Genomic DNA, 18,156 nt, shown 5'->3' with positions numbered 1-18,156 from the left:
CTGAGACGACAAAGAGAGTTGCCGGTAGTTTCAAGCGAAACCCTAACCTCTCTCTCCTAAATGCCGCAAATAAGCTGGGTGTATCGTCTACAACCGTGCATCGAGCCAAAAAACGAGCCGGACTATCGACTTACAAGAAGGTAGTGACTCCAAATCGCGATGATAAACAAAATACGACGGCCAAAGCGCGATCCCGGAGGCTGTACACGACGATGCTGACGAAGTTTGACTGCGTGGTAATGGACGACGAAACCTACGTCAAAGCCGACTACAAGCAGCTTCCGGGACAGGAGTTTTATACGGCAAAAGGAAGGGGAAAGGTAGCAGATGTTTTCAAGCACATGAAACTGTCAAAGTTCGCAAAGAAATATCTGGTTTGGCAAGCCATCTGTACCTGTGGCTTGAAAAGCAGCATTTTCATAGCTTCCGGGACTGTCAACCAAGAAATTTACGTGAAAGAGTGTTTGAATAAACGTCTGCTGCCTTTCCTGAAGAAACACGGTTGTTCCGTACTGTTTTGGCCGGATTTGGCATCTTGCCATTACGGTAAAAAGGCCATGGAGTGGTACGCCGCCAACAACGTGCAGGTGGTTCCCAAGGACAAGAACCCTCCCAACACGCCAGAGCTCCGCCCAATTGAGAAATACTGGGCTATTGTCAAGCGGAACCTAAAGAAGACCAAAAAAACTGCTAAGGGCGAGCAGCAGTTCAAGGCAAACTGGCTTTCTGCGGCGAAGAAGGTGGACAAGGTGGCTGTACAAAATCTGATGGCAGGGGTCAAGCGTAAGGCCCGGCAATTCGGATTTGGAAAAGCAGAAGCCTAACTGAATATTTTTCCTGAATTTTATACTAATTGAACTTGAAAAAGAAATTTAATTTGATTTTTTAAATAAACGATTTCACCGATTTACACGCGTTTTCCCTTGACCAAATTTTGACCGTATCACTTTAGCAGGTATAAATATGAAGTACCTAAGCTCGTTGAAGTCATTCTTGTAACGAATTTTGGAGGTGAAGGACCACCACCAGCAGCAGAAACAGCAGCAATAGAAGCAGCCGCACCCGTGGGAGCTGCATCGCTAGTTCGTGTAGCCGTGGCCGAGGCTGGAAACCTCGGTCTGGTCACGGCAATGGCGCAGTCGGTAGCAGCATTTAGTGTAAAAGTGAGTATAGTGAAATAATAAAAAAAAATTGAGGAAATTTTCGCAGCATAATTACCATGACCTGATGGATGGTAATTAATAATTGCCATGACCTGATGAATGGTAAATAAAAATTACCATGAACTGATGGATGATAAATAAGAATTTCGTTGACCTGATGGATGGTAAATAAGAATTACCGTGACCTGATGAATGGTAATTAATAATTGCCATGACCTGATGAATGGTAAATAAGAATTACCATGACCTGATGGATGGTAAACAAGAAATACCATGACCTGATGAATGGTAAATAAGAATTACCATGACCTGATGGATGGTAAATAAGAATTACCATGACCTGATGAATGATAAATAAGAATTACCATGACCTGATGGATGGTAAATAAGAATTACCATGACCTGATGAATGGTAAATAAGAATTACCATGACCTGATGGATGGTAAATAAGAACTACCATGACCTGATGGATGGTAAATAAGAAATACCATGACCTGATGAATGGTTAATAAAAATTACCATGACCTGATGGATGGTAAATAAGAATTACCATGACCTGATGAATGGTAAATAAGTATTACCATGACCTGATGGATGATAAATATGAATTGCCATGAGCTGATGGATGGTAAATAAGAATTGATACGACATGAAAGATGGAAATGTGAACAGAAGAAATTTATCATGACATGAAGGATGGTAAACTATGCTAAAAATAATAATAATAAGGATTCTTGAAAATTTTCGGAGTAAAAGTTCTCCGAGGCAAAATATGTATTATTTTAAGAAGCGAGAAAATTCAAGGCAAGATAGATAGTATAGTGGATGGTTAATAAGTATAACCATGACCTGATTGATGGTAAATAAGAATTGATACAACATGTTGGATGCAAAAAAATAAATTTACCATGACCTAATGGATGGTTACTTTAGCTCATCGCAAACTTGAATAGAACGGTATGCGGTTGAAATTGGTGACAATGATCATATTGTAATAGATAGTAATTTTGATGAATAATGATGACAGATAATGATAAATTTAAAATAAATGTCAGTGTGGCAAGTTTTAAAACAATTATGACCTGATGGATGAAATATCTCTGAGAGGGTAGATGAAAGTCCCCCGAGAGGGTAGATGAAATTTCCCCAAATGGGTAGATATAATGCCTCCCTTACTCAATTAAGGAGAGTAGAACAAGGGAAGAATGTAGTAGATAGAGTTAGTGTTGAATAAATAATGAGTAGAATCTAGTGAGCGTGAAGCGTGATAGTCCGTATGTATGCTTAGAGAATTTTGATACGTTAGCAAGTATAAATATGAAGTACCTAAGTTCGTTGAAGTTTTTCTTGTAACGAATTTTGGAAGTGAAGGACCACCACCAGCATCAGAAACAGCAGCAACAGAAACAGCAGCAGCAGAAACAGCAGCAGCAGCAGCAGCAGCAGCAATAGAAGCAGCCGCACCCGTGGGGGCTGCATCGCTAGTTCGTATAGCCGTGGCCGAGGCTGGAAACCTCGGTCCGGTCACGACGAGTACAAAGTGCAGAAGGCTCCAAATCGTGACGAACGGCAAAATACGGTGGGAAAGTCACGGGCTCGGAAACTGTACACCCAGATGCTGATGAAGCCTCATTGAGACTTACGTCAAGGCGGTCTTCCGACAGCTTCCGGGGCTGCTGTTCTTCACCGCCCAGCAGAAGCAGAAGCAGAAGCAGAAACTTTCAAAGTTTGCCAAGAAATACATGATTTGGCAAGCGATCTGCTCATGTGGCAAACGGAGTGCACCGTTCGTGACTACCGGGACTGTCTACCTCAAGGAGTGTATACAGAAGCGTCTGCTTCCTCTGTTGAAGCAACACGAGGGCCCTACGGTCTTCTGAACGGATCTAGCTTCGTGCCACCATTCAAATGTTGTCCTGGAGTGGTACGAAGCCAACGGGGTCACTTTCGTACCCAAGGACATGAACCCCCTCAACGCACCGGAACTAAGGCCCATCGAAAAATACCGGGCTATTATGAAGCAGGCAGTACGGAAGCATCCCAAGGTGGTCAAATCTGAGGAAGACATGAAGAAAAAGTGAGTTTCCGTACAGAAGAAGCTGCTGCCAGATGTTGTACAGAACCTAATGAGTGGAGCGCGAACGTACGGTTATGGTATTGAAGTTGAATGAAATAAGTTTGAAAATTGTCGGTCAACTAGGTAATGTAACAAGTGTAAGTGTTGCGTCCAAGATTGGTGAGATTAATCGCGTATAGTTTTCGTATATTTAGTTATTAAATTCCAAGAAAAAGTTTAAATGTTCGTAAAAGGTAAAACGTCCCAGAATCCCCACGAACGCAGCCACTAGCCACCACCAGAGCACGCTGTGTGAAGTCATGAATGGACGTCCATAGGGGTGGCGTAATCGGGGCCATTGCGTGGAGAATTCGTTTCACGTACGACGGTTAAACGGTCACGGTTCGGGGTCATCGTCCACCAAGAGGCACAGTGATAAGCCTGGTGACTACGGTCACATAACGAAAGTCAAAGCTAAAAATTAATAGTTTGAAGGTGAAAACTAAAGCTAAAGTGCTAAAGTGAGCTAAGTTGGAAGTTTGAAGAAGTTGTAGAGGAAGTTGCCACGTATCATTGGACAGCCAGGACCTCGCGGTTTTACCGTAACGTTTGTGAACTCAACGTATTTTTCCGGAGTCGACCACGCCAATCGCCGATAGTGTGTCCGAATCGCAGTTCGAGAATCTGGTCCCTCAGCTACACTGTGCGCCACCAATCCAGGCAAGTCAACTTACCCTTGTGAACACAATTTTTCGACATAAAATACAAAGTATGTATTATATAATAATAAGCATGCCAGACAGCAGGTCTGCGAGCCTATTAAGAATTTGTTAAAGCTTCAGAGAAATGTGGAGATCTACTGAGAAACGTATTGAGCCTCAAGGTAATTCGTAGATCTTGAGAATAAAACTACGGAGCTTCAGACAACTTTACAGAACTTTAAGGGTATTTTCAGAACTTCAGGAGAGTATAAATTTAGAAAAATCTGTAGCACTGCAAGGAATTTTGTAGATCTTCTGAGACACTCAGTGATTCAGTGTTTCAGAAAAGTACTTCAATTCCAAAACCAAATCTCAGCGAAGTACGAAAGTCCAATATTTTGCAGAACTCCATGGAAGTTGGAAATAGATAGATCTGAAGAATTTCAGAAAAATCCATAAACCTTAAAAGAAGTCTGTAGAGCTTCAGGAAGTTCTTACATTTTTAGAAAAAAAAATTGCAAAACTTCAGCAAAACTCAAAGAACTTCTGGAAAGCTCGCCGATCTTTAAAAGTATTCCCACAACTTCAGAGAAATTCAAATATTTCCAGATAATTTGTAGAGCTTTAGTAAATTTTAAAGAATTTCAGATAAATCTGTAGAACTTTATGGAAGTCCAAGAATCCACAAAGAAATGTACAGAACTTTATCTACTGGAAAATCTGCAGAATTTTATTGAGGTTTTTGGGTTTTAAGTGAAATTTAAAGAACTTCTGGGAAGTTCACTGATCAGAAAAATTAGTAGGTCTTCAGAGAACTTCCTAAAATTTCCAGGAAGCTCAAAAAATTCTAGACAATTTTTTATACTTAAGGGAATTGCGTAGATGTTCAGAGATATTTGCAGATATTTGATAATCTACAGAAAAAAATGATATAACTTTCGAGAAGTTCGTAGATTATTATACGTTTAGTGAACGTCAGAGATAATTGTTGATATTTAAGGATCTTAAATCTGCATGGGTTCAGGAACTTTGTAAATTTTTAGAGAAATTTGTATACACAGGACTTCTAAGAAATCTGAAGAACTAACGAGAAATTTGCAGATCTTCAGGAAAGTTTGTTGATCTTCAAAGATATTTTACCAGAGAACAGAAATAAAACTTCAGGGACGTCCGAAGGCCTTCAGAGAAATATGCAGAATTGAGATCTTAACAGAAATTTTCAAAACTCAAGGAATCATGTAGATCTATAGAGAACTTTTCCCACTTGCTTGTCGAAAGTTGGTATCGACATCCTGGCAAAGACTTGAAATCCTTTTTCGTATTAATATCACAGTTCTTGAAGGGCAAGATGAGCCAGATCCCTGCCGGTGGTCCTCCTGAGCATCCATTTCCTACTCCACAAAGTTCACCTTCTCCTTCTCATTTTATTTAAAATAATAAAAGCAAATACGCCTGCCAAAGCTAGGGTAATTCTGGAGAACTTTGAGATTAGGGCGTAATTGTTTTTGTAAACAAACACTCAATTTCGAAAACTAACAACACAAACAGATAGAAGAATTACTCCACTATCATTTGGTTTAGTTTGTTTGCGAGATTGAGCTTTTATTCGCGAGCAATCAGCGATTGACGTGTTTGTTTACAAAAGCAATTGACCACTTTGTCAAGCAGTTTTTGCGTGACTTTCTACCAGCGATTCCACAAAACTGAACCAACTTATTTATATTTTTTTTTTATGAAACGCACAAAATGATGGCTACTTTTCTCGTGGTTCTAGAAGAAAAAATATCAAAATAATGTTTAATTTTAAAGTTCGAGTGGTAGTAAACGTCATTGTAACTGCTCGAATGAAGTGGTTAATTACGCCCAAATCTCAAAGTTCTCCGAAATTGTCCGGTTATTCATTATCGAAGCATCTACTTTTGATTCCGGATACTATTTTGTTTTGAAGCTAAATTGACAATGCTTTCGACATGTGCAAGCAGTGTGAACACCAGCAAACAGAGGGGTTCGACAAAGTGTGTCAAAAGTAAAATCGAGCAGATTTTTCATTATGGCGGCGGTCAAAATCAGACCAAGCAATCAGATGGTCTAAACGGACCTTTATGATAGAAACATTTTCTCAAACATCAACTAACCTTCCAATGCAACCTAGATTAATTTCAAATACTAGATCATTATTGACAATCATTCCACATGCTACATATCACGTACATTGCAAAATAGAAATGCTTCCCATTCCGATGTGCTGTGAGCGAAATTAGAAAATCAAACACCGACAGATGCAAAATTCATCGACACCAACTCACAAAAGTATGTTTATGGCACCGATAGCAAATCCAGCCAGAGCTACTAACAGGAAATTCCTACATTCGAACTTCTGTATTTTCCCATCGCCAACGACAAGTTCCAGTTGATTGAAAGTTGTCTTACCGTTTTCTTGTCGTACCCATCCAAAATAATCCATCTAATTCCACTGCGACTATACAGCTCTGAACTGTTAATGATGGATGGTACTTCACTGGAGCTTTCCGGCGGATTCATATTTCCCTCCGAACGTATCAGTCGGATATTGAGTCGGCAGAGGAACATGCAGACCACAGCATTCCAGGAATTATCCTTAATATTCAGCTAATTCCCAACTCATACCGCTCGAATACGTTGTTGATGTTCGCTTGCCTGTCGCATCGGCAGTGACCCAGCTGCAGCAACCAAATCTCATATGCATTGTTATCATAACCTTGCTCAACAAACGTGTGGTGGTCGTCCGGATTCGCTGATCCTGCTGTTGCGTCGAAATTGTTGCATAGCATTTCGGATTAAGTCAGCATGGTGGTAGGAACACAATCATTATTGGTGGCACGGCAGCAACAACATTCAAGCGAGCATCAGCACCTGATAATACAACTTGAGCGAACGATCGTCATGCTCAGTCGCTTGTATACCTAGTTGTTATGTTTCGCTCTCGTGGTAGCAATATGTAGCGGTGTAGTCAAATATTTACCTTTCCGCTTTGCTTGACGCCGGCCGAGTGGATGTTTTCCTCTCTATGAACGGTCAGGGAAAAAACAACGTCCAGCTTAAAAGGGTATGGGGTCGTTGCAGCATAGCAAATGATGCTATATGATATGCCATGCATTAATTCACTAATTTCAACCCTTTCTCTTTTCCAGTTCCCGGCGATGCGGGCCCTATCGATCTCATCGGCGGACGCCTTCATCCTAGTGTACGACATCACCGACAGTGTCACCTTCGAGGAGGTCAAAGCAATTCGGGAGCAGATTCACGAGATCAAATCAACGACTGCCGTTCCGATTGTGGTGGTTGGCAACAAAACCGACCTCGCCGACGAGGATGACGACATTCGGCAGGTAAGCCCCGCCGCAGCAAACAAACATATTATTCCGTGGGTTGGCAGGTGCGGGTAGAGGGCGGGGGGTTGTGACAAATTTATCGCCAAAAGCTTTCAAGTCGGCAAAAACTACTTTGTGGCCGTCATCAATCTTCAACCGCGAATAAGTCACCGGATAGGAGGAATGAACGAACGGATTGAAGCACACTCGAGAAAAGCACTTGAAATCCTTTCACCGATTACCAACCAACTGCACTGGTGATGGTGGCAAAAGCGACCGACTCGGGGATGAAAAATTGAAAATCATTGTGAAATGGATAGAATTAATCTCGATGATGATCGTCGGGATATAGGGGGTAATAAAAATCCTAGCTCAGTGTAGCTATCGAAATGCATTATCGATTGGATTTAGTTGGAAATCTCTAGATTATGACCGACAAGCTTGTCGAGTTTCGACACATTTGCTCGAAAATTAGTGAAGACAGCAGACGAAATTACGACTACTGTGAAACAAATTCTGCAAGGCTATCGTATGCTATATTTTGGATTACCGTGAACCCCCGGAAATTTGACCGTTTTTTACTCTAAACGCTTTTCAATTTGAACCCCGCTAATTTGCACGTCGTGCAAACTAAAAATGGTTGAAACGACAATTAGCTCATGGAACGGAGTAAAGCGAAATAGAACATTGTGAAACAGATCGCTGAGTAAAAATAAAACGGCAAGCACGATTCTCATAGAATTGCTAGAAGTTCAAATTAAAAAAAGAACCCCGTTAATATGAATGAAGCGTCGTTCAGATTAGCGGGGTTGCACGGTATATGCAAATTCTCTATCCATCAGTTTTATTGATGGATTATGGATTGTAACACGGTTGGCTACATTTGCTGGCGGCTGCTACAGCTCATAGAAGTGCCATTCACAAAGCCATTCCGTTGCGTCAAAAATGGAGTGAAAACTCGCGCAGCGATGAACAGTCAGAAATGAAAAAATGGTATTTCCTCTGCGAACGGTTGTGTTGAGTAAAGAAAAATGAGAAGAAATCCAGATGCCGGAGATGATCAATAAACCACCCGGTAAGGAAAAAGTATGAGAAAAGCAATTACTGATGAAAAGCGATTACTGATGCTTCTATAATTTTCGATACAAATAACAATATATTTAATTGTAATCAGAACTCTACATTTTTAAAGCTCTAGAATGAACTCGAATTTTTGGTTCTTTCATACAATGTGTTCAACGCATCACGTTAGAACGAAAGGCAGGCTGTGGATTTTCTCGTCGTTCCTTTGCTCATCACTTTCAATGAATGTAACGTCGATTATCGAGCTGAAACGAAACCTCATTATGGCTTTCAATCGCTTCCACCGACACTCTATCACCGCTCTTTCAATTTGTTCAATATGCGTTGTGTCGCGTTTTCGTTACTTTTAATTTAGATTAATATAAATTCAACATGTTACGTGTAATATACATTTTCATTTTCCGTCATATACGTCATTAAACCTATGTTGATGTGTTTCATGATAGACGAAACTATCAAAGTCAAGCGCCTTTTCACTCGACCGCTTCACTAAATCTTGAAAGAAGGACCAATTGCAAATTTATTTGTAGACTCGTGTAACGTTGTTTTGAACCCTGTTATTTTTCTATTAATGTTTATCCGTTCGTTCGTACTACCTATACAAGTAAAGATAAGCTTCATGAAAGCTTTGGATGTCCATGAATTTTCAGAGCATGCTGTCAGTCTGTATGCTATCTTAGACACCCACCTTTTGTAGACGCCACCTAGTTTTTGACACGGCAGTTAAGATACCATTTTTAAAATTTAAAACCATTGCGTCGTAGAGAATTCAATAGATTTGACTATTGTGCTTAACACCATGTACAACTTCGTTTATTCTCTCGAATCTGCCAATAGGGAGAAATTACGCAGTAGTTTTTAGGCACAACCCAAGCTACTCCGCGTCTATCGAATCATTTGAGTGGAGTGTTTTGAAATTATCAGAAGTTGATAACTTAGCTGAAGACAATAGATTGAAATTTACTGCGCAACATCTAAACTCGAAGTAAATTCGGGCGGTTTGTGAATTTTGATGATTTAAATCCATTTAAGTAATTTTTAACAGTTTTGAATTTGTCGAGTGCCGGATCATATTTTGATCAAAATAGAAATTGATATTGAATATATATTGTGAAGTTGGTGAAATTTGAAATTCAGGTAAGCCTAATTAAAGGGTGATACGGTCAAAATTTGGTCAATATCAACTTGACGTATTTCTTTCAATTTTGCATTTAAAAAACCTGAACACCCCTCATTTTGAAGGTGTGTGTGTGTAGAATGTTGCTCCTATTTTGATTTTGGAATTCACTCTTCAGTTGTCAAAATGCCGTCCAAGCAAGAAGAGCAGCGTATCAAAATTTTGCTCGCGCATCGCGAAAATCCGAGCTACTCGCACGCAAAGTTGGCAAAATCGCTAAAAGTTGCCAAATCAACCGTTACAAATGTAATTAAAGTGTTTGGGGAACGTTTGTCGACAGCCAGGAAGTCTGGATCGGGGGGAAATCGAAAACCGGAAGCCGCTGAGACGACAAAGAGAGTTGCCGGTAGTTTCAAGCGAAACCCTAACCTCTCTCTCCGAGATGCCGCAAATAAGCTGGGTGTATCGTCTACAATCGTGCATCGAGCCAAAAAACGAGCCGGACTATCGACTTACAAGAAGGTAGTGACTCCAAATCGCGATGATAAACAAAATACGACGGCCAAAGCGCGATCCCGGAGGCTGTACACGACGATGCTGACGAAGTTTGACTGCGTGGTAATGGACGACGAAACCTACGTCAAAGCCGACTACAAGCAGCTTCCGGGACAGGAGTTTTATACGGCAAAAGGAAGGGGAAAGGTAGCAGATGTTTTCAAGCACATGAAACTGTCAAAGTTCGCAAAGAAATATCTGGTTTGGCAAGCCATCTGTACCTGTGGCTTGAAAAGCAGCATTTTCATAGCTTCCGGGACTGTCAACCAAGAAATTTACGTGAAAGAGTGTTTGAATAAACGTCTGCTGCCTTTCCTGAAGAAACACGGTTGTTCCGTACTGTTTTGGCCGGATTTGGCATCTTGCCATTACGGTAAAAAGTGGTACGCCGCCAACAACGTGCAGGTGGTTCCCAAGGACAAGAACCCTCCCAACACGCCAGAGCTCCGCCCAATTGAGAAATACTGGGCTATTGTCAAGCGGAACCTAAAGAAGACCAAAAAAACTGCTAAGGGCGAGCAGCAGTTCAAGGCAAACTGGCTTTCTGCGGCGAAGAAGGTGGACAAGGTGGCTGTACAAAATCTGATGGCAGGGGTCAAGCGTAAGGCCCGGCAATTCGGATTTTGAAAAGCGGAAGCCTAACTGAATATTTTTCCTGAATTTTATACTAATTGAACTTGAAAAAGAAATTTAATTTGATTTTTTAAATAAACGATTTCACCGATTTACACGCGTTTTCCCTTGACCAAATTTTGACCGTATCACCCTTTAGTTAGTAGTAAATTGGTGAGCAAATTATGTGAGATTTCCGCGTTAACAGGCCCTCCTTGCCCAGTCAACGCGGGCGGCTTGTATCAGCTTGTATCGGCTTGTATTGGCTAGAGCTAGAATTGGCAAATATCGTCGAAACTGGAGCGGGCTGTTTCAAGCAGCTAGGACATCCACCGTCTTATGCTGGCTGTTAGTCGGCCATTACGCCCACCCGTTACTGCTACTGCGCATTTTCTCGTAGCACAACCGTTCGGCTACGACGCACTACCACTGTTGTTGGAACGACTCGTTTCGCCAAGTCGTGCGGCGTAAACTGCGTACCGCTACTACAGCTCATCACTCCACTACGCTTGGGGACGCCTGCTATACCCCTTACTTGCCCACGCGCGAGTCATCTTGGTGCGTAAGCTTTTGGTGACCAACTGATCGTGTTTGAGTTCGCGTACTAGAACGTCGCGGGACATCCGACGAGGGACCGGACGCTGAAGGAACCAGGTCAGATCTGTCCGAAAACTGCTCACATTAGTTTTATTTGATCTTGATTGGATATGCTAACATACATGAACTAGAAACGTGACGTCACAGTAGGAAACTGTTAGGTTTGCCTTAATTCAATAAATTTCGATTTCCCTTGAATTTTAATTAATAAATCGCTAGCTCGATAAATTTAAGTTAAGTATATTCGGGTTTCGTTTAATTAAATTGAATAAAATAAAAATTACTTCTAGTTTAGATTAGTTACTCCACACATCTTTTGCGTCACGTTATTTGTATATGTTTATATTTGTTGGATTGGTTTGGGTTTAAATAACTATTGCATATATCTCCTTGGTTGATTTTAAAGAATTATTTCATTTTCGCGGTTTGAATTGGTGTTTTTAAATTTGAGTATCCTAATCTGATTGGTTGGCTTTAGACGTTTGGGTCAAAATAAGTAAGTTCGTTTGTGTCAACATCTGAGTGACCTGCCCTGAGAAGGGAAGTTTCTTGCCGGGTAATTAAGAACGAGTTGACGGTTCTTCTTTGAAAGGTAGCGCTTAAGTCGTCAGTTTAGCGTAACACGGAGAACGTTACACTCGGACTGAGGATCTAAAATGCTGCGAAGCTGTTCGCCTTCAACAGAAAAAGAAAGACCAAGGGGGGTCACTCTACACACTTATTTAATGCCATTTGACAGTTCAAATGTTTTGGCGAAGGCGAAGAAACAACACAGCAGAGGAATTCGATCCAAGGCGAGATCCAAGACGATGATCCAGAGGCACCCCAGCAGGAAAAACTGATACCGGACAAACTGGCCCGGCCGGAGGATCGAGTCCCTGCGACTGCTGTTTGACCTTGGCAAAAGGAATATCGAAACGCATCTGATTGCATTTTAAATATACAGTCACAGGGCAAGCTGCTGCTGTTGAAATCGCTGGAACTCTTCTCAACGATACCTGACAGTGAACCGGGGCAACGGGGATAAATGGTTTAAGGTGGCCAAAAACTATTCTCGCTTGCGTTCATTAAAAGCTGCCCTCTCACCAGCACCCAGTTTTCATTGCCGGCGTCTTCAGCGACCGTCGCTATCAGTGCCTTCAGAACAATCATGTGCCCGGTGGAGTGAAAATCACAATCTCGCAGCCATGGTAAAATAAAAGCCAATTAAAACTAGCCAAACCGGTTAATAATTGTTCCAACTGAAATACAATACAGGGTACCGAATAAATTGAAGTGATAATCTTTTGTTACACCCATCCGTATCATTAACGTTATTCCTCACCAAACTTGAAGCCTCAAGAAACAGTTGAGCCCATAAATTTGTTTATTCTATTATTTAGCTACACAGCTATGGGCATACTGACAATGACAACACAAATACCATGAAGAACTCTGAAAAATGTAGTGATCATATAAGTGAAGTGATTGTTAATCAAAATTTTCTAGAATATCAGTTAAAATTGAGCTCACAGATCCGTTGCAGCAAGTTATATAAAATTCAGTCAAATTGAATAATAAATCAGAAATTTAGCTGATGAAGAATTAATTTTAAACTTTAATTTTGTTTACTGTACATCATTTTCGCATTCGCTCTTTTCAGATAAGATGTGAGCTTTACAGAACCACCAGCACCAAATTGTCTGGGTACACTGGCAATATACTGGAGCTGTCAAGTTGCCCCCGAGTTGGTTTTGGTCTGCCTTTTGCAGAATGAATTATTGCTTCGGATAGGCATTTGAATGTGCGCTGCTGGGGAATCTTTACTCGGTATTTTAGAATCTATGGTGGGACTTGGCCGTTTCCCCGAATCCATAGATTGAAATGTGTTTATAAGAATTATTTGACACATACGTGGCGCAGGCGCAGAGATAGTACAGTGTTGCCAGTTCAAAGATCATGAAAAATTTTAACCATGGGTGTCATACAGTGCCAATGAGTGTGCCCAACTATGTTTTTGGCACACTGTGCGGAGTGACGTAACCCTTGAGAAAGCCATCAGTCTCTTCGTCGCATCGATTATGTTGATTGAAGCTGATATTGTGACGCCCTGATTGAGATTAGTGTATATCGCATACACTATGGAAATTCGAATAAATGAATTGAAAGTCTGGTCCACTTAGAATCCCGAAACTTTATTTATAAAATATCAGCGCCTCTAGTGGTCGGATTTGGAATGTTTTGACAGCGGTTTATTTTGAAAGTATACGTGTTTCAGTGGTGAAAGTTTCGTCTCGATACGTGCAGTCTCGTAAAAAAAGTTGTACTAGATGGAAGACGCGAAAGAAAATTGATCCTGCACACCATTTTGATGGTGATGAAAAGCTTGGTTTTGAGTCCGCAGCCTGGAAATTCCTTACCAGATCATCAGTTTCCGGGCAAACTTATCGGCGAAACCAAACTTGAATTTGCTGGGGACATCACCCCGTGCTGTGGCCAGATAAAAATGTTGTCCAGGAACCTGCCTGAAACCTATCTTGACATAGGTTTTGTTGCGCAAGCAACCAGACAAACAGGCAAATTTCCGAATCTGTAACACCGTTTATTTCGCAGGATGTTATAAAATTCGTTTAGTCTTAGCTTGCAACGAATTTGTCCGTACTTGCGCAAATCATCCGTACTATTCGTGTAATACGTGTAATTACTGTGGGGAATTTGTGTATGTTTGGTAGGCTAATCGGTATAATAGTTAAACTGGGCACTGACCACAATAATATTAAGCTATCCACGTTCACTTTAAGATCACAAGTCTTATTTACTTACGACGACAATGACACGTCACCGTCGCAGCGGTTGACAGTTCGAGAACCAGGGTCGGAGCTAGGCGTTGTTCGAAGTCAAGGTTGATGAAGTTCGAGAGGTGTGCCACATCCTGCAGGGTTGTGACACTCCCCCCCGGTACGCCGCTGTTGTTGGAGTGGCTTACCATCGTTGCCACCGATGTCTAAGACAGCAACCTTGATCGCTGGTCTTTCCAGCAATCCGTGCGCCGTTTGTACGGTTACCCGTCGTACCTGTCCGTCCTTGGCTTGGACTACCTTCACGACACGTCCTCGTAGCCAACAGTTCCTCGGAAGGGTATTGTCTACGATCAAGGCTATATCGCCTTCCTGGATAGGTTTCACGGGTTGGAACCACTTCGTCTTGCGAGTAAGGGTCGGCAGATACTCATTCACCCACTTCTTCCAGAACTCGTCAGCGTACACCCTAACAAGAAATGGTTAGGTGTTAAGGGGGGCTCAGTGTCAGTGTCTAGCGGTATGTCAGTGAGCGGTCTTGAATTTATAATCATCTCGATCTCCATGAGCATTGATCGCAGGATCTCGTCGGTCGGTAACCGCGGAGGGTTGAACTCATACAGGATCTTCTTGACTGCCTGCACTAATCGCTCCCAACAGCCGCCGAAATGCGGAGCAGCCGGTGGATTAAACGTCCACTTGGTTTTCGGCCCGACGAAGGTGGTCATTAGTTTCTCCTCGTCGACATTCTTCGAAGCTTCACGTAGCTCCCGCGAAGCTCCAACGAAATTTGTGCCTCGGTCGCTAATGATCTCGAGCGGGGATCCTCTTCTCGCGATAAAGTTTCGTAGAGAGAGTGAGAGAGTGTGCGAGCTCGATGTGAACGCCCCTTGTCGTCAAGCAGCGTCGTCAGCAGAACACCCCACCGTTTCTCAACTCGTCTTCCGACTACTACCAACATCGGGCCGAAATAGTCTATTCCGGTGTACGAGAACGGTCGCTGAAACACCGCTAGGCGTGCGGGAGGAAGGTTTCCCATGGCAGGGGGCTGCGGATTTACTCGACGTACCTTGCAATGTTGGCAATTTTTGCGGACACGGTTGTACTCTGATCGAAGCCGGGGAATGAAGTATTTCAGCCTTACTTCGTTCATCACCGTTTGATGGTTTTGGAGACGGTACTTGTTGTGATAATCAGCGGTCACCAAATCGGTTACGTAATTACGCTTCGGAAGCAGGATCGGATTCCTGACGTTTTCATCTACCCACTCACAAGCTTCGATCCGTCTGCGCATCCGTAGTACACCGTGTGCGTCGATGGCCGGGCTAAGCTTTTATAACAGGCTGGTCTTCGGGATGATGCATTCCCAGGGCTGTTTGTCCCGACCCACGTGGCTTAGCATTTGAACCTCGTCCGGATAGGCTTGCCGTTGCACTTGACGGTAGATGGTTTGTTCGGCGCTATTCAGCTCCTCTTGCGTAAGCGGTCCTAGCTCAACGGGTATCTGGTTGGTTCGATTCTGGAGGTTCGTGATGAATCGGTGAACATATGCGACCGTTCTCAACAGCCGCTTCCATTTGGAGAAACGCTCGAAGCACACCAGCGGTTCCGTGATTATGTGATGAAGAACGCTGGGACGAATCTCTTCTGCAGTCGTCCCCGGATCTCCGCCTTCACCTGGCCATTCGGTTTCCGGTTTCCATAGGAAGTCTGGTCCGCGGAACCAGCGACTCGTAGGTTGTAAGTCCGGCAGCCTCTGCCACTTCGTTCCGTCATCAGCCACATTCGATCTCGTAGACACCCATCTCCACTCATCCCCTCCAGTGCATTCCAGCAGCTCACTGATCCTGAACGCTACGAATTGGCTATAGCGTCGGTGATCGGATCGTATCCAGCATACCACATCGCGGGAGTCCGTCTAGAATATTCGGCGTGAAATCTTCATCCGGTGTGAGCCTGTAATGCTGTCTGCCAAACGCGCTCCGACTACAGCAGCTTGTAGTTCTAGACGTGGAATCGAGAGGAATTTCAACGGTGCTACCCGTGTTCTTGATCCGACCATGGCGCATTCTATGACTCCAGCTTCTTCGAATCTAAAGTAGGCAACGGCAGCGATTCCATTTTCGCTTGCATCGCAGAAGACGTGCAGTTGGACAACGTTTGTGGCTTCAGCAGTCGTGATGTATCGGTAACACCGAGGAACGCTCACCTTACGTACGTCAGGCAACACCGCGATTCAAATCATCCACTTCTCAGCCAGTTTTCTAGTGATTTCATCGTCCCCAGAGCGCCAAATTTCCTGTAGGAGAATTTTCAAATACATCAGGAAATTGGCGATAAGTCCCATCGGATTATATATCGCCATCAGCGTCCGTAACACTTCCCGCTTCGAGGGCATTCTGACTCCGGACAACAGCTCCGCATCATGTTTTGGTGATATCCTGAACGTGAACGTGTCGGTGGCGGTGTCCCACCACATTCCAAGCACCTTCTCCGTTGACATCTCCGTACATAGGCTCATGTTTTTCTCCGTGGTGGTGCCCTCCTGCAAGGACGTCGGGACTTTGCTTGAATTCGATAACCAGTTACGAATCTCGAAGCCTCCTTGAGAATGCACGAAACGCACTTCATTGGCTAGCTGCACGGCTTCCTCCTCGGTCTCCACACTAGATAGCATGTCGTCGACATAGTGTTCGTACTTGATGCACTCAACCGCTCGAGGGAACTGCTCCATGAACCTATCTGCGTTCAGGTTCTTCACATAGTGCGCGGAACTTGGAGAACACGCTGCGCCGAACGTCATAACATTCACTACGTACACGTCCAGGTCTTCATTGGGTTTTCCGCTGCTCCACAGGATCATTTGACTTCGCTGGTCTTGCAGCCTCATCAGCACTTGGAAAAACATTTCGCGGATATCCCCAACTATGGCGATACGGAACTCACGGAATTTGAACAAAACTGTAAGCAGTGCTACCAGTTGATCCGGTCCCGTAAGAAGTAACGAGTTGAGGGACACGCCGTTCACCTTTGCAGCTGCGTCGAAAACGATCCGTATCTTCCCAGGTTTGTTTGGGTTGGTGACCGGGAAGATCAGCAGATACCAATCGTTCGGATGCTTTTCCGCCTTCTCAGCCACTGAAAGCTTTTGAATGTACCCCATTTCTTCGTACTCTGACATCTTAGCACGCATTGCTGCTGCTAGTTCGGGATCCCGTCTCATCCTCTTCTCCAAGCATGTTAGATGCTTCAACGCCATTGCTCGGTTGTCTGGAAATTGCACCTTATCGTACCGCCACAACAGGCCAGTCTCATAGCGGTTCCCTTTCAGGTGTGTTTCGGTGGATAGAATCTTCAGCGCTCGTTCTTGGTCCTTCGAAACTAGTGGTTTGGACGATCCAGAGATTCCCAGCGACTCAATCGAGAAATACTCCTTCAAAGCGCCGTTCAGGTCCTTATCCATTTCCGTACTACACGGGCAAATGTGAAAACTGTGGTAGCCGCTGTAACCTGTATTTGGTGCTCCAGATATCATCGAACACGGTCCGCACACGAGCCAACCGAGATGGGTTTTCGTTGCGACCGGTCCGTTCTCGTTTCCTTCGGTGCTTCTCAACGCGTGACCGAGGCGGCAATTGTCCATCCCAATCAGGATTCTTGGAGACACGCTTTCGTAGGATTCGACTGGTAATCCCTTCAGGTAGTTGTATTTGGCTGCCAATTGTTGTACTGACTGCTTTGGCAGAGAAAGGTTCCGTACCGTGTGTACTTTCGGGAGTTCGTAGACCTTGCTGGCGTCGTGTGTTCCGGAAACCTTCAGTGTTAGCTTCACCGATTCCTTTTCCTCCCTTTGTTGACCTCCCGTCCAGTTGAGGCACAATGGATGCGATATTCCTTCAAGATCCAGTTCCTTCGCCAGACTGTGCTCCATAAATGTAGCCGACGACCCATCGTCAATAAAGGCGAAGGTTTTCACAGACTTCCCTTTTCCGTAGATGATCACAGGCACATATCGAAACAGAACCTTCCCAGCCGTATTCGAATGAGTGTTACAGCTCTGCGATGATGAATTTCCGCTCGTAGACGCCGTCGGTTCCGAAACTGCGGGCTTGTTGTACCGTTTGTCGTCATGCAACAATTTGCT

General features: G+C 43.5%; 1 protein-coding gene across 1 annotated transcript in view; it reads left to right on the top strand.

The window, feature by feature from the left end:
* The window catches only part of LOC135704716 (GTP-binding protein Di-Ras1), a 457,174-nt gene that overhangs the window by 436,555 nt on the left and 2,463 nt on the right, over positions 1 to 18,156 (top strand). Inside the window, exon 5 of the mRNA XM_065226199.1 lies at positions 7,092 to 7,289. Within this exon, the coding sequence (XP_065082271.1) occupies positions 7,092 to 7,289 (198 nt within the window). The remainder of the gene's footprint in view (positions 1 to 7,091; positions 7,290 to 18,156) is intronic.

The sequence above is a fragment of the Ochlerotatus camptorhynchus genome, unplaced genomic scaffold, assembly GCF_037179485.1.
Source record: "Ochlerotatus camptorhynchus isolate MF236.1 unplaced genomic scaffold, CSIRO-AGI_Acam_v1.1 ptg000246l, whole genome shotgun sequence".
Taxonomy (NCBI): domain Eukaryota; kingdom Metazoa; phylum Arthropoda; class Insecta; order Diptera; family Culicidae; genus Ochlerotatus; species Ochlerotatus camptorhynchus.
This window is presented reverse-complemented; position numbering and strand designations above follow the sequence as displayed.